Raw genomic sequence first — 16,765 nt, 5'->3', positions numbered from 1 at the left:
GTGAAATGAAAATAAAAAATGAAAAGTATGAACTTTATTTTTAAATCACACAATCACAAAAAATGTTTTAAATTTTACAATCATTCACAATCGATATTTAACTCTTTTCGTTTTCATCTCCTGGTCGCTTGGAGTCAGTTGTACTAACATCTTCCTCTTCTTTGCTGGAATTGGTTCGATATGAATTCGTGACCTCTTTTGGACTACTGTTTTTCCGATATTGCGGAAAAACATCCCTTCGGTACTACCCAATCGAGAAGTTTGGATAGTAGTCCGTGGATCTAGGGTAACCTCCAGATTGTGTTTTGTCTCAAGCTCCATTCCTTCTCGAATTTTTTGTCTCAGAACAGAATCCCCGGAGCAAATATTCATCCATTGCGAATTGGCTCTGGTGGCAGCAACTAATGAACAAGGGTCCAACATCCGTAATATTATGATCCATATTTCCGTTGGTAGAGGAATCAAATTGTACCACGAAGCGGCAATAGCAGGAAACAAACGGAACATATTGAACAACTCACAATAAAAACTGGAACTAATAACTAATTGACCAGTCCTGCTGCTTTTATAGCAAATCTTTTCCCCTTCCCTTTTATTTTGATTACTGAGTACCTACTTTCACTTAGCCAATTTAACTAATCTGATGCTGATGAGAAGTGTCTATTGTCAATTATTTAGTGTTATTCCATAAATCAACTTATTGAAATTGATTTAGTTGTTTATACCTCATACACTGAATTTACCCAAATTGTGTGAAATTTGTCACGTTTTGAATATTTCAATATAATTATGAATACTCTGACCCGTTACTTGATGAAAATTAATAACACTATCCTTGATAGTAATTAAAGAATGTTCACACCTACTTTTATATAAAATGGTAGAATAATTAGATGCATATGTGGCTGATGAAGTTACCGTATAGGGAAACCATCTCGAATAAAATTAATTGTGAAAATTTATCATTTATTATCATGAATAATTTCAACATAAAAAAATCACTTATCTGTAGATAATTCATCATTTCAATGTCAACATTCATATGTTTGTACTCAAATAAAGTCTGAATCAAGTGCTAAATATTAATACTAGTCTATAAAAGTACTTTTGGAGTAATACAATAACACACAAGAATATTATAAGTAATAGGTCTTATAATAATGGTTATTTGTTATACAGAAAAAATCCTCATTAGACGAGATAGATGGAAAGATAACTGCCTTGGGTCGGTGTGAATCCAACTAGAATAATTCAATCTCGTTAAATTCCAAGAAACATTAATTTTGTAATACACGAGTATACAAAAGTGATTTATGCAGTATCAGAATTACAGGCTTCTACAAATATCTTTGTGTTTATGTCACCACCATGTGAGTAATGTATACTAACAAATGGGTATTGTTGAATAAAATTCCCGTTCGCTCCAGAAGATTTAGATTCAGAGAGAGAGATAGAGTGTGTGACAGTTCACCTGAATTTGTTCTATAATTAGTGATCTGGTAAAAATGATCAAATTTAAAGCATCTTCTCTGTGAAGTAGAGCCTCACTCAGCCATTGATTTCACCTAATATCAGCTATAAAAATGTTTTTGAGTGATTTCCATCGGTAACTATTCCCTTTCAATTCACGGGCCCCAATACACCATATATCTGAATCCGACCCTGAATAAAATTAGTGATACGTGCCGTTGGAATCGACAAGTATCGTTTAAACGCGTATCATCTGGAAATGGAGGGTGTTGGTTTTGTAATGAGCTAGAGATTTTTTCGTATTGCCGTCCATTTGGTTTTTGATCGCTGTTGTGGACTGGTTTCACAGTTTACAACTTCGTTGGTGTGTCGCTTGTGTGCTGCTTAGTCGACTATTTGTTTTCGTGATATATTGAGGTTAGGATGGCGAGGGCACTTCCAAAATTGTACAAAAATTTTGGTAATTTGACGACACGAAATGTTTCACCGTTTGTGAACTGCATGCAAGAGCGAAGCTGTAAGTTTTTTAAAATTTATAATTATTACTTTAGGTAATTTTTGTTAGAAATGGGGTAATAATTAAAACAGTAGGTAGGTATATCTACTTATTTTGATTTATTGATAAATCTTAGTTACCTACCTTCTTCAGTGTTTTGAAAAATATTTTGGATATACATCATGTGTTAAAAGTAGGTACACTTGGTTTCTCACGTAGGAACTTTTGAAAACTGTAATCAATTTTCCGAACAATCCTTTCTATTTTGTAAGATAACAAAAATAAAATCAATGCACTTTCTACAAGTACTATATAAAATTCTCAAAATCACTTCGCTAAGATTGCCATAGTAAAGAACACACCTTATACCTTTTGATAATAAATTGTTGAGAAAATTAACTTTTGCATTTAATTATAAATCATCACACAAGTGACAATAAATCACTTCGCTGAATTTTTCGAAATATTGGTCAATTCATAAGAGATACTTTTTGGAAATCTTAATGAAAGTTTAGGTGCCGGGAAAGCCTAATTTTGTTCCTTTTGGTGAGGCATCTATGATTTTGTAGATATTACCTACCTATATCCCAGATCCCATATTGATGAACATTTTGAAAAACAGGTAACAAAACGCTCTTGTCGATAAATATATTGATATACTCGTCTCTTAATTGGTCAAATATTAATACAATATCAATTCTAAGAACAGACTTAGTAAATATACAGTAATTAATATTATGTGGGTTCTTCTATTAACCTTATCAAGTCTTCTTCTACTCACCAGCTTTTTTGTTAGTTCCTGTTGAATTTGATTTCTAATTTTATCCTAGTATAGTTTATAAAAAATAGCGATAAAATAGTAAATAAAATAGAGTAAAATAAGAAAGATGAATATTTACTTTCTGTGGAGAGCGTTTATAAAATGAATAAGCCAAAATAAGATAAAAGCAGTAGGTGAGACAAAATTTGGCCCACGTTCAACTTTTCAGTTACCGATCAGATTAGCTACTGGACCCCCCGCTGGTATCGCCGCCACCGCTACGTCCCTGCATTTTAAATATGTAAGATCTTCGAAAAGTAAAGGGCCATATTAATTTACATTAAAAGCACAATGTATTAAGGGTACCTACCTACTTAATTGGATAAGGATTAATGCTGTGATGCTTATAAAATCGCTTCATAGGTTTTAACCACTTCTCAATGTAAGTGCTAACAAATGTGTTTATTTACGAGATTGCATTAGAAACCTCTAAAATTATCAGTGTCTCTCTACTCTTGAATCAATCTATCTATTTAAAAAACCCGCATCAAACGTTGCGTGGTTTGGAAGATCTAATCATACATAGGGACAGACAGCGGGAAGCGACTTTGTTTTATACTATGTAAAGATCATACCCTTTTTTAAAAACACCTTTGAATCTGTATTTTAATGAAAGTTATTTCTTTGCCTGTTGACGATTAAGTAATTAATAGGTCATTACAATCTTCTTTTTTAAATCCATGTGTAGCTTTGTATCAGACACATATGAACAAGTTAATGAATGAAGAAACATAAATTCTTGTAAACACCTCGTGATCTCAAAATAAAATATTCCATTCCTATTTCAGTCTTCCTAGAAGACTTTACCATAGGTATTAATTTTTTTCACAGTCTATCAAATTATTTTGAACTTTCTAATTCCTCAAGCAGTGTTACATCAAATATATCATTTAGTATCAAATCCATATATTGTGTTTCGTTTATGTTGGCCATACTGAAATGAATTCAATTTTCAATTATTTTATTAGTCTGTTTACCCTAAGGTTTTCCGCCAGAATTACCTGTTCCTCTGGAAAGGCCATGTATGGCTACCTGTCTGCACATGACGTTGCAATTTCTTATCTTTGATCTTATCATTACCAAAGTAAATTAAAAAAAAAGAAAAATTGATATTTATTTTACAGATGTTTTTATTTTTTACTCGTATTTGAAATTTATTGGATGGTGATACATAATTCGTACCCCAGGACAGATATGCTTAGTAACTGTCATCAAAATCATATTCCTTCGCGGGTTATCTGAGTTGAAATTAACAGAATTATCGATAAAACAGAGTAAAAATATACAAATTTTGATGAATTGACATTTTGAAGAAATGTCTTGAGATTTACTTCTCCAAAAGTTTCAACTGTTTAGCGACCTTTTTGGTGAAATGCTGAAAATAAAAATTTGCCTCTGAAAAAAAAAAAGGAATTTTTCCTAATTTTTTATATAACGCATTTAAAATAATATAATATATTTTCATTGTAATTGTAGTTGAATTATATTCAAACTGTCTAGCATTAAACACCCATTTTATTACCAAACTAATAACGATAAACGCCAAGTATGATTTTCTCGTGTTAGAAATCACACGTTAAAAGGCAATACCTCGTTAATCCTTGGCTCGACTTCTGAACAGTTATCGTTTGTAGGGTGCGATAGCTGGTTAAAGAAAACATATTTTTCAACATATTGAAAACAAAAATAGTAGTTCGAATATTTTATATGTAGCTTTGGCAACTACAATCACTTCATCTTCAGATTTTTTTTCTATCTGTTTTGTGTACAAATATAAACGGCCCTGCCCAAATTTGAAGACAGCTGATTACGTAAACATTTGACGAACTGCGTTCATTTTTCTCATACTATTGTCTCTCACATTCTCTACAGACTGTCAGGTTTTTAATTTTTTTTTATCAAGAATCAATTTAATTTACCTAACCTATGCTATGGTAACAAATTAAAGAATTTACTGTCTTAAACAAATTTATTTCTAACAATATTTCACTAATCACAAACTAATTTATATTCAACTAACGCTTAATTTATTTCCACTATTTGAATTCCTTGTTTAACCGCTTGATTCACTTTCTGAACTCAACTGCCCTCTTTCGACAGCCATCTTAATTTCAAACAGGTTGGACCTTGGCTCCCTTACCCTTGCAACTGCCCTCTTGGGACGAGAAGCCGGCTTTATATATTGGTAACGATCGTTCTAGAATTCTGTAGTCGTTTCGGTTCTCGAATAGAGTTTAACCGGCGGTTGCCGACTGTATTCCTTTTGCGGTGATGTTATATGTTTGTTCGCTGGCCGAAATATCGGTCAGAGGCGGCTTCAGGTTCGTTACACTATGATATTGAGGAAAAAATTATCTCGTCAATAACCTAACTTATAACCTAACCTATCCTACGAAGTTGAAGAGGACTGCTATAGGATAATTGATGATGTTGTTTTCGAAGGTTTTATCCGTTTGAATGTCATGTATTTTTGTAGCTTCATATCTCAACCAATATTTAGTCTACTGTGTTGTGGAACATACTGGTCGATAGATAATTTTGTACTCTATACATTGATGCTGAATATTTTTTTTCAAATTATGATATTTCACCTCTCTACAGATTATTATTATCAATATGATGTCGTTAACCACAGTGAACAATGAATGCATGAAGATTATAATAGTGGTCTGCTAGATTGAAGAGTTCATCTATTTCAAACCTTTGTAAGAATTTGGTGCTTCCGTCAGAGGTTGAGTCATGTTTGAACATCATCATTGTTATTTGATATTTGGTGCCTGAGCTACACATGTTTTCTTATAACAGTCAGTTAGTTTGGCGCATGTTTGGCAATACAGTCGATCATCACCTGTTAAAACTTCCATTTTCAAATGATCTAACAATAAACTTTGCACGGACTGGTTATTAGTCATATTAGAAAATGATAGTTGAAGTTCCAGAAATTCACATACGTTTTTGCTACTTCTTGAACATTTAATACAAAGTAAACAAGTGAGGAGAAGGGAAGAAGAAATATTATAGTCTCCTTTTGATATAAGAGTTCCGCAGAGATTCGTGTTAAGACCAATATTATTTCTTAGATATAATAACGATTTCAATAAAGTAGAGAACACGTAAAAGGCCAACAAAGTAAAAATTGAATAGCTGAAAAGTTCTTCGAAAACGACAAATAGATGGGTGTAGTTATTTTAGATGTACCTTTAGATCCCGTAGCACTTTGCAAGGTTTTTGCAGCTCAATTATGTTATTGGTTTGGCCTTTATACGATAAAGTAGGTAGTCAAGTAAAGGACAATTTTTATACTTACATTAGTAGCAATTTGGTATTTAAATAGGAGTAGCAGTATCATAGATAACGATATAAGTTTTGGAAAATTTTCAACATTTTTGTTTTTAGCCCTTTCAGATATTCTAGAAATTATAAACGAAGTACCGATTCCGCGAAGGGCACTCACATCAGTCTATAGTTCGCTTACGCGTGCCTAGTAAGAAAGGACGTTTTAGCCAATGGAAGAACATAGTACACTCGTAAGAGATGAATGTGGTTCCACTAGAGATATTGCGGTCTATCGTCGTTTAATTAATTTGAAATTTAATTGAATATACCTTTTTAGAAGGTCTCATGAAAGTTACAGGATCGATTCTATTATTATTGAAATTACGAAGGATACGAGACAATGGATCATAGTTGATGTTATGAAATTTTATGCTGAACAAAGCAGGATACCTAGTGGAATGAACATTTATATTGAAATTCACTCTCGATAACGATAAGAAATAAAGTTTAGTTTACAATAAAATGTTTCTTGAATACGTTTTGAATTTTCATCAAGTATCACCGATGCCATCACATAAGTCAGCGTCACCATTGAGAATTTTATACATGAGCAATGGTTTTATCTCTGTTGAGAGTATTGGTATAGTAGAAGTAAACGATATTGTGCACATTTAAAAGTGGCGGCACTCTCGAAAGCCAAAAAAACCAATAGATAGAAATTAACCGGCAGGGAACTAGTCCACGTGTACTATATTGGCGGATCAATGTTCAGTTCAGGAACTGATCGCGATTTGAGTGTTAAAATTCGATATCGGTGCAGTTATAATTACCTAAAATTTTTGTTATCTTTTTAAAATGTGGCGTCCTTGGACAAGTACTAGTAGTAATAACGAGTGTGATAACAACGCAGACTTTTTTCAGTATAGTTATTCCAATAGCGATGGTGAGCAATGCGATAAAGAGATACCAGTGAATAAGATTCGGATGCATTTGAATATTGAAACACATAGTTTATTTCCATGTGTATTAGAATCAACATCTCAAATTTGGTTTCGACGGAAACAAACTTTTACAAGCAACATCATATTTGGCTGTAATTCCTTTCTCAACTGTACGTAAAATAAACAAAAACAAACCTTATGAACGCAAGACGTGATTGGATTACCAACACCTTTAGAATAAAATCATTGAAAAAACAATATAAGACTGTTACAAAAGTAATGAGATTCCTACAACTGAAATCATAAGGGAGAAATTGATTACTACCAGCCATAACGTGAGCTGCTGTGACAAAACTCTTCAGAATTGAATAAAGAAACTAGGATTTAGATTTAAAATAAAAAACAAAAGTAGAGCAGTTTTGGCAAGCAGAATAACAGTTGAAATGCATGAAAAATATTCAGAACAAATAACTAAATATAGTTTTGGAAAGCAGAATAATAGTTGAAATGCATAAAAAATATTCAGAACAAATAACTAAATATAGACAAGAATAACGGCAAATTTTCTATTTGGACGTAACTTGGTATGACACTCGCGACACAGTTACGAAAGGGAGGACTGATGGTTCGAGAATGTGTACGCAATAAACTGTATTTATTAGTTTCAATATGGATTTTCATCAAGTATCGACCAGTTCTATTCAATTAATTTTCCTTTGAATTATTTATTTTCTTTTTTCACAAGGGTAAGAATTTATTATACTTTGAAATTTGACAATAGAAATTTGAAAATAATGTTAAAAAAATCAAAAACTCATCATTCTGAAAAACTTTTAGAATAGATTAGCAGAAGTTTTTGACCTAAATTGTATAATCTTATTTTACAAAATATACGTTTATTTCACCACCTTGTCTTATTTTTTGTCAATTCATAAACAGTTCACAATCTTATGAGATATTTATTGTGAGCTTCACATAGCAATGATGAAGTCGGATCATGGTCACATATTTTTTGATCGAACCTCGTGCAGAGGTGCATGATAGTTCTCAGCACACACCTTCCTGCTCCGCCACATGCCAACAAAAAATAAAATTTCAAACCGAAACATCAAAGGCGTCGACCGGGAGTGAATTTACTTGTGTTTACGGTGTCTTGGAGAATACGGCTATCTGGAACATCTCGTACAGCTTAAAATAATTTAAAGTCATCTGCGAAGAGACGATATTTAACATTGGAGTACATCAGTTAAGTCATTAACGAACAAGTTGAATAATAAATGTCCACAGTGTGAACCTTGTGAAACCCCCGAGTGAGCAGGAATTTGGTATGATATTTAGTTACCGATCCTGACTCTCTGACTTTCTATAGTGAAACAACTCATGAGCCAAGCAGCTATACCATCCCCAATTCTTAAGGACCTAAGTTTTTCAATACAGTCAACTTGTTTGCTATTTTCTAAGGAATTCAGCAAGAAATGTAAAAAGGTCAATAAATCATGAAAAATGATCTACCGGAACAAAAACCATGCTGGATTTTTAATTGGATTTTGATCCTATATTTGATATATAATCTCGACATTCTTTCTCGGGATAGCACCAACAATATTTTCACCGGAAGAACAAGGTAGGTATGTTATAAATGCAACTTTTTCTCTCCCATGTTTTTGGTTTTTGTTAGTGTATTTTTTATTTTCTGTAAAATTCTAACATAACTATTGAACCAAGTACTGAACTCTTGGGAAACCCGTTTTCATATAAAAACTCTGAAAATTGAAAGATATGGATGTTAGTTGTTTATGTTTGTTGTGATGTCATAAAATTTGCTGGAGTTGAAGAATCGAAATTGATATCAAGTCCATATTTATTTTTTTTACATTCTAAAGTTTCAATTAGGAAAATAGAATATCATACCAAAACAAAATTTTGAAACTATATAAATCAAATATTAGAAATAATATTAGTTAATAAATTTTGTTTATCTCGGCTCTGAAATACCGATAAATGGAACTTTTACCTTATTGTTGTTTTGGTATAATCGATAATATTGCGATGTTTGGATTTACGAAAACTCATTCGGTTGAATATCAAGTTCAAAGTCTTGCATTTAGTTTTTGAATTGCTCTAATCGACTGGTTACGTAAGTAATTTGTTTAAAAAAAATCGCGGTTCATATAAATATACATTGCTTTCCGAAAGTATAATTTTCAATCTGAACTTTGCCTGTAATTCTGAGGCAGGCAATTTTATATTTTATGTGAGATGAAGGTGGTGAATATTTGAAAAGCTAATAGTTGAGTTTCTCGGATAAGAACTTGCTTTCCCCCGAAGATTTTAATTGATCTGTTCAGTTGAATCGTGTTTCTGCATGTGATAGAGCAAATATGAATTTGTCTGATTTGTTTGCGCCTCAGCCAACTGACATTTCTATACTTAGCGATAATATGGTCAATTTTTTTAGCAAATCTTATACACGAGTCCTGTAAGCGTTACAATTTCAGACACTGAAGGTTCCGTAGAGACAGCTGATAGGCTCAGTGTCGTTCATCCTCTCGGCACGGATCACACACCTTAGGATTAAGCCATTTTTGGGAGGCCATTCAGTTAGGGAATAACAGAACCACAAGTGATTCTGTCATTCCCGTATGCAGCGGGGCTACGTGGAAGCAGACATCCGATGGCCGGTTTACTCAACCCCCACATCCCAAGCCAATGCACTCGCCAAAAACAGCATGCATAGTGGTTCAAGCAGTGAAAGATGAACAAGGATAGCCAACCTGTCGGCTATAGCAGTAATGAAAAAATCAGTTTTCTTTAGATGGTTCAAAATGTGGAACACATTTGTAATAATTTAAAAAAAGTAACTTAAATCATTTTCCAGATTGTGGAAGATTAAATACCCAAAAAACAGCAAAAAACATCTCCACAAAAAATTTCTTTCCATGAATGGTATATTTTATATTCCATTTTTCATCTTGGGTATTAAGTTAATCCTATCGCATATAAGCAAGGATTTCACCACTGACGCTTCGTGATTTTGTTTTTTTGTTTATTCGTTTTTATATAATGATTTTCATATTTGTGTCCAATAAATGAATAAACTTTGTTATTATTATTATTATTATATTATTTGAATTTCATTTGTTCTTCTTAAGGCTAACACTCCTGAATAAGTAAAGACGCCAAATACGCCATCTATGGATCAACCTTTGGGACCCTTGTTCATTTCTGATATTCGTGGATTTCGAGTCCTATGTCGATCCCAAAAATGACGTCTTCTTAGGGAGAAATGTCATCGACTTTCCTTACCCCGACTTGTTTTTTGTGGACGGGTCCATACAGCATTGTCTGGTGTTGAATCACAAATGCTTTGTTTTTAGTCTCTAGTTTCAATTGGGCGTGTATTTTGGTATATACTCTTAACCAGGGTTGGATCCCGAAGCAAAAACAGGAGCCTCCAATCCTTATTGCCCCAGGGCCATCATTCTTCCAAATCCGGCCCTGGGTGTATCGCATATTTTATTGATGGAGCGACTGTATTTTTTCGTCGTCCCAAACGTATAACTGCATATGCTTGTAAAACAGCCCAGTTGGAATAAAATTGTTCGAGTTTACACCAAAAGGAAAGTAACTATTTCAGTTCAACTCGACTTTTATCTCTCTTTTCGCATTTCGCGTGTCCCATTCTTAATATTCCGCCCATTTCTTAAATTGGTCAGTTAAGTCTAGACGGACTACGGAGAGTCCACTGCACTCCAGTGACCACAAAAATGACCTTGGCGTGGAACTTGAATTTATGTGGGACGGTGAACGTCTTGATATGTGATGTTGCATCTCTTGTAATTGGAATAATTGTCCGTCCAGTGTAGTACGGAAGAAGAAATTGAAGAAATTCTATATCATTCGAGTAATGAGCAATTTAGGAATATAAATAGAGACGAAGCATTAGCTCTGACTAATCATTTTTGTTCCCTAAGAAGTAGGTTTGTCTTTTTCACAAAAAACTTTATGGTTTCCTCCACTGCCACATTCCACAAGAATAACTAAAAACCCAGACATGGGAAGGCTCATCGTTTGTTCAAGGAGGTTTTTCCCACGTCTTTATAGGAAGTCTGTCAAACAGAAAAATGTGCTTAGAGTCTGAGCAATATAAAGAGTAATAGCGGAGATATGAATGACACAAACCTCACACTTCCAACAAAAGAGTTGCAGTTACACTGTTACACAATCACCGTATAACCTCCTTTTGGGGTCGTCAAGTAAAGTTGTCCGTCCTGTTTAGACGTTTGTTTCAACTCTGACAATGCAAATAATTCCATTAAAGACTGGCAGTATGATTTTAGGGAAAACCGCTCTACGATACAAGCAATTCAGAAGCTGATGGTGTCTGACATAGACCAGGGCTTTAAAAATGGTCACTAAACCAAAGCAAAGCCTTTGACTCTGTCCCAGATGAAGGCCTACTAGAAAAACTACCAAAACAGTGTGAGAGACTGAGCTCTTTGGATTTTGGAATGAAACATTAGGGAAAGAAATCAATTTGTATTCTACAACAACTGCTCAGTCACGAGTGGAATTGTTTCATTAGAAGTGCCACAAGGCTCAGTCATTGGTCCGCTTTCGTTTATAATTTTCATAAACGACATACCAAACCATCCCAAGGCATCTTGTTTGCGAATAATATAACCTTCTACAACTCTGACTCGAACCGAGATCTAACAAAGAGGAATGTGGATGCTTCAATCAAAATTGATGAATGGCCGACACCACAAAAACACAAACACTAACGTTTTCCTCAAACACAACGGTTAGAGCGGATGTTCCAAAAAAGCTTTTAGGAATAGCGTTAGGTAATGAACTGAAATGGATAAATCGTTGACAAACTTTGCAATAAGTATCGTCTCCAATATTCATTCTAAGGCGCTTTAGAGGTGCAGGTGTTTCAAGAATGTCATATTTTTCTATCTTCCACACACACAGTTATATGGATAAACAGCTCGCCCTCGAATCAAGTGATTCTTGCGAACTCCCGTTTACTGACATAATAATAGTAATGCTTTACCTGCACTACAGATTTACTATTGCCTCATTAAAATATATACCAATCTATATATGTACGTTTTACACAACTAGGGGAAATAACATATTTAGAACTCAAGAAATCGGATGATTAGGTATATCATCCAACACTACCACGTGCCGAAATTAATTTAAAATAGACCCGAAAGTTCTTCGAATAAAAGTCTGTCACCGGAAACTGCATAAGGTCAAAGATCTTGAAAAGAGATTAACACTATCTCGGAAAGAATGGGGGTCTGTTCTATATACTTTTTGAATTGTATACCATAGAAATTATTACTTTCCAAGTGCACTAGAGTTTTCGAAATGTTTATAATAATAATAATAATTTTATTCCAGTCAGATCACAATTCAAATGATATTGGAACATTCAAAAAAAGAGAACACAGCACATGTATATATAAAATCTTGAATAATAGTAAAAATTAATATTCTGATAATTATCACCGGTCATATACCTAAGAGTATAAAATACATAATTAAAATACATTTAAAATGCATTCAGGCACCATAGTCACTCAATAAAAAAATCATCTACTTTCTAGTAATATTTACAATTTGATTTTGAATATTCTGTAATTCCTCTCACTCGCAATATCCTCAGGCAGCTTATTGTACAGTTGAACCCATGTGAAAGAAGGGGTATTTTCGAACAGGGTTGTTCTATGTTGTGGTATCTGCAAGCGAGTACCATATCTTGTATTATAGTTGTGATTATCACCACTTGTCGGGGGGTTGGAGAGTTGAAATTTAATTGCCAATAATGATTTCATGATGAATATACATGACACAGTGAGGATATTGTTTTCAATAAAGTAGGATTTACAAGAATCGGTGCGTTTAATTCCGGAATATTCCGGTAAATATTGGTAAGTTGAAGCTTATTGAAGATGTTATTCATTTGCAGAATGGCATATCCACTATTTACTTTCTTGCTGATATGATCTATACAATTTCTGAAGGATAGATTGGAGTCTAAGAACGTGCTTAAAAACTTCGTAAATTCTGATGTAGGTAATCAATGTCCTGTTACGTTTACTTATTTCCGGGACCATATTATTGTTTTTTATAGAGTATTGCATAAGAATGGTTTTGTTGTGGTTGAGTATTAATCGATTATATTCACACCAGTTACTGAATTTGTTATGAAGTGCGTTAACTTTCTCATCAAATTCACATTCATTTTCACTGAAATGCAACAGATACATCATCGGCATATAATACTAGGCAATCGGCATTCATGTACTCTGGCAGATCATTGATGGACATAAGGAAAATCAGTGGGCCCAGTACAGAACCTTATGGTACTCCTAGATTGATGTTATGCAATTCAGATCGTGCTCCATTGAGTTCCACAATAATTTTTCTGTGCCTCAAAAATGACATGAACCACTTCAATATATTTCCACGAATTCCTAGTGAGTACAGTTTGGTTTCAGTATGATTTAGGTCTAGACAATCAAAAGCTTTCGTGAGATCGAGAAAAGTTTTTTTTATATCGAAATATTTATAGATGTACTCAACAAATGTACAAATAGATGTCTCAGTAGATCCTCCCAGGATAGAACCCGTTTTGTGAGTCCTTATATATTTTATGTTCGTCAAGGTAAGGTATCAGTCTATTGTACATAGCTCTCTCAATTATTTTGCTTATAATGCTGGGTACAGTCATTTGCCTATAGTTATCCATTGAGAGAGGATTGTCCTTTTTATAAATTGGAGTTACCATTCCACGTTTAAGTTCTTCAGATTGCTTGATATGTTCTCGTAGTTCAATTATGACATGTCGAATTTGACGGAGAAATATTTAGGGTAACTTTGAAGCACGTATAATCTATGCTGTGACGTATCATTCAATGTTTCCTCAAATTTAAGGAAGGAAAAAGCATCCTATCATAAAAAATATTCAGTGGAATGATTACCCAAAGTCAGACTTGCAGATATTATATCGGAAGTTCTGTTCTGGGACGAGAAAAGTATTTTTAGTAGATTGTACGTTAGAAATGGCTAACACAAGAAATATCAACGACCTATGAATATGAAAACACGTCTGGAAACACCAACATAACATAAAGTGACCTGATGTCTAGGTCATTGAAAATAACGGGTTTCGAAGAAAACAATTTATCGTTTGAGAGATCTACTTGTTTGTATTTTCCAAGAGTTCATAGTTCTCGTACGATTGAGAAAAATCGTATCATCACCCTCACAAATTGTTTGTTTTTAATCTCCGGGAAGTTGATAGCACCAAGAACGATATAAACATCCACAGATAGATACCAAATATTCGTGAGCCAGTGGCGTAGATATGTATTTTGAACTCTACATTATTGAAGTAAGATGAAGTAAAATAGAAAGGTCAGTCCGTCTTTTTCATAAAGTCGTGTGGAATTGGTGCCTACGGCCACACCCTGTTGTGACGGTATTCCGTGGTTTACATGAAAAAAAAATGAATTTTATTTGAAAATACATAAGGGATTACAAAATTTTACAAATATTAAAATAGTATATTATATACCTAGGGTGAGAAGTGAGCTATTATTTACCGAGCATGTTTATATCCTGAGGCGCGTAGCGCCGAGGGATATAATATGCGAGGTAAATAATAGTTTTCTCAGCCAAGGTAGGTATATATAGAATTTTTGTCACTACTAACATTGATATATTAACAATTTTGATTTTGGCATTAGTAATTTTCTAACAATTTGTTGAAAATATCGGAATATCAAGTAGAGTGGAGCGTGTTTCTAATCAGACAGTCTTTATTTATGTAAAAATTTGGCATGTGTCAAATTTTGATATGAATCTATGAAATATCTCATTGCATTTTTGATATATTTCAATGTTCCACTTCTCTCATCGCTTCTGTATGTCCAGAACTTAGAATTTCTCAATTCTGTATTATAGTGAGAAAAAAAATTTCTTGGTTATATGATAACCCAAGGCAGCTATGAATTGTTGCATGTCAAATTGAAACGGTACAGTTTCCATGTTGAATACGCGATGTCGATGATAAGCGCGCAACATTTACTTAGGCCATGAAAACGTTTGCCGGCGTTTCCATGACAACCAAACACTGTACAAAGAGATTGTTATTGCTGTCAGTTTGCCAAATGCGGTTTTAATTCAAATTTAGATGTCATATTGAAGAAGTTAAAAGATCTATATGAGTAAAACGTCAATATAATTTATTGAAAAATGGGTGAAAATTCAAAAGTGACGATGATTTAGAGATGATGTGTACCCCGCCTGAAGTTGAAATTATAGAATTGTTCTCATTATTTACCTAGGTGTTTTTTTATTATCATTATTTACCAAGGGTGACAAATATTAATTCTCGTTAGGGGAATGGAGTAAATAATAGCAATTTCTCAGGTTAGTAATGAAAAAAATATATTTTTGGCCTTACATATCGTAACTCCAGTAAAATAACATAAAAGTGCTAAAAAAGTACCTTCCGCAACACTCGATGTGCCTGTCACGGTTATCAACATTCAATTTTCAATTAACTAATTGATAATACCTATATAGAGCTCTCCAAAAATAACAAGTTCCAAATCGCCCACAAAGATATTAAAAAAATATTGTATTTGTATATGTTTATTCTTAAATTGTCATTGGGAGTATAATTTCCAACTAACAAAGCCTTTCAAATTCAAGGTCTGTAAACCACAACTCAAAAAATGTGACAGAGTAAAAAAGGTTTAAAAAAATAACGAAAATATTTACTATTTATTTAGTGTCTCAATCTGCTTACTCCCCAGGTTTGGTCTCAATCTACTTACTCTAAGCGAGGGCTGGGGGATATTAGGCTGAAAATGTGGCTTTAGTCTGCCTACTGCTCAGGTACACTTCGATTATTTTAACTTTACCGATACTTCATCGTTGATGTGCATATGAAATAAATCGCGAAATTGTGGTCAAATGTAAGACGAAGTGGCTAATATCCCGATAAAAATTATAACGTGTAGGTAATGACAATAAATTAACATTTTCAAATTTATGGAAATGTCGGATCCTAACAACCTCAAAAGTTAGTTTTTATGCAGATGTAACAGTTAACGAAAAAGGTGGCATTGCAATGTTTCCAAAACATTTGCAGACATTAATATTAACAAACGAGTTTCCATTAAATCAACCGTGCATGGATGCAGAGACACTGTAAAACTGACGAAAACAATACAATAACATAAAACAATGTTACTGTCAACTGTCACTATCATGTCTGGCAAATGTAGGTAAATTGTAAAACACTGTCGGCTGTCTGGTTATCTTTTTCCACTGTTATGAGTATTAATTGATCATCACTATAACATAAGTCTTTGATTAGAAGACACATGTTAACGAATTGTCATCTGTTCATAGCGGTTGATAGAAAGAGATGTTATAGAGAGGGTGTGTGATTTCTATGATCATAAATTGATGACGCATCGGTAAAGTTAAAATAATCGAAGTGTAGTCACACACTTGTGAGGTTTCGTGACTTGACACCTTCTCCCCAACCCGCGAATCTCAATGTGCCACCTGTCAAGCGTGGACTGAGGATCTTCGATCTGAAAATGTGGCTACACTGAGGCCCCCATCTGCCTACTCCTTTGGCAGTAACACACTTTTAGGGTTTTGTGTCTTGAAGCCGGGGTCTCAATTTGCCTACAAAGCAAGGACTAAGGGTTTTCGATTTGAAAA

General features: G+C 33.7%; 1 protein-coding gene across 1 annotated transcript in view; it reads left to right on the top strand.

Annotated features, from left to right (window-relative positions):
• Nucleotides 1–1,735: 1,735 nt before the first annotated feature.
• Nucleotides 1,736–16,765, top strand: part of LOC111505676 (isocitrate dehydrogenase [NADP] cytoplasmic) — a 32,420-nt gene continuing 17,390 nt past the window's right edge. The window contains exon 1 of the mRNA XM_074171001.1: nt 1,736–1,987. Coding sequence (XP_074027102.1) covers nt 1,894–1,987 — 94 coding nt within the window. The 5' untranslated portion in view covers nt 1,736–1,893. The remainder of the gene's footprint in view (nt 1,988–16,765) is intronic.

The sequence above is a fragment of the Leptinotarsa decemlineata genome, unplaced genomic scaffold (genome assembly GCF_025532065.1).
Source record: "Leptinotarsa decemlineata unplaced genomic scaffold, Ldec_3_MD MMD2_tig00000008_RagTag_RagTag, whole genome shotgun sequence".
Lineage (NCBI taxonomy): Eukaryota > Metazoa > Arthropoda > Insecta > Coleoptera > Chrysomelidae > Leptinotarsa > Leptinotarsa decemlineata.
The sequence above is the reverse complement of the archived record's forward strand: the minus strand, read 5'-3'. Positions and strand labels throughout refer to the sequence as shown.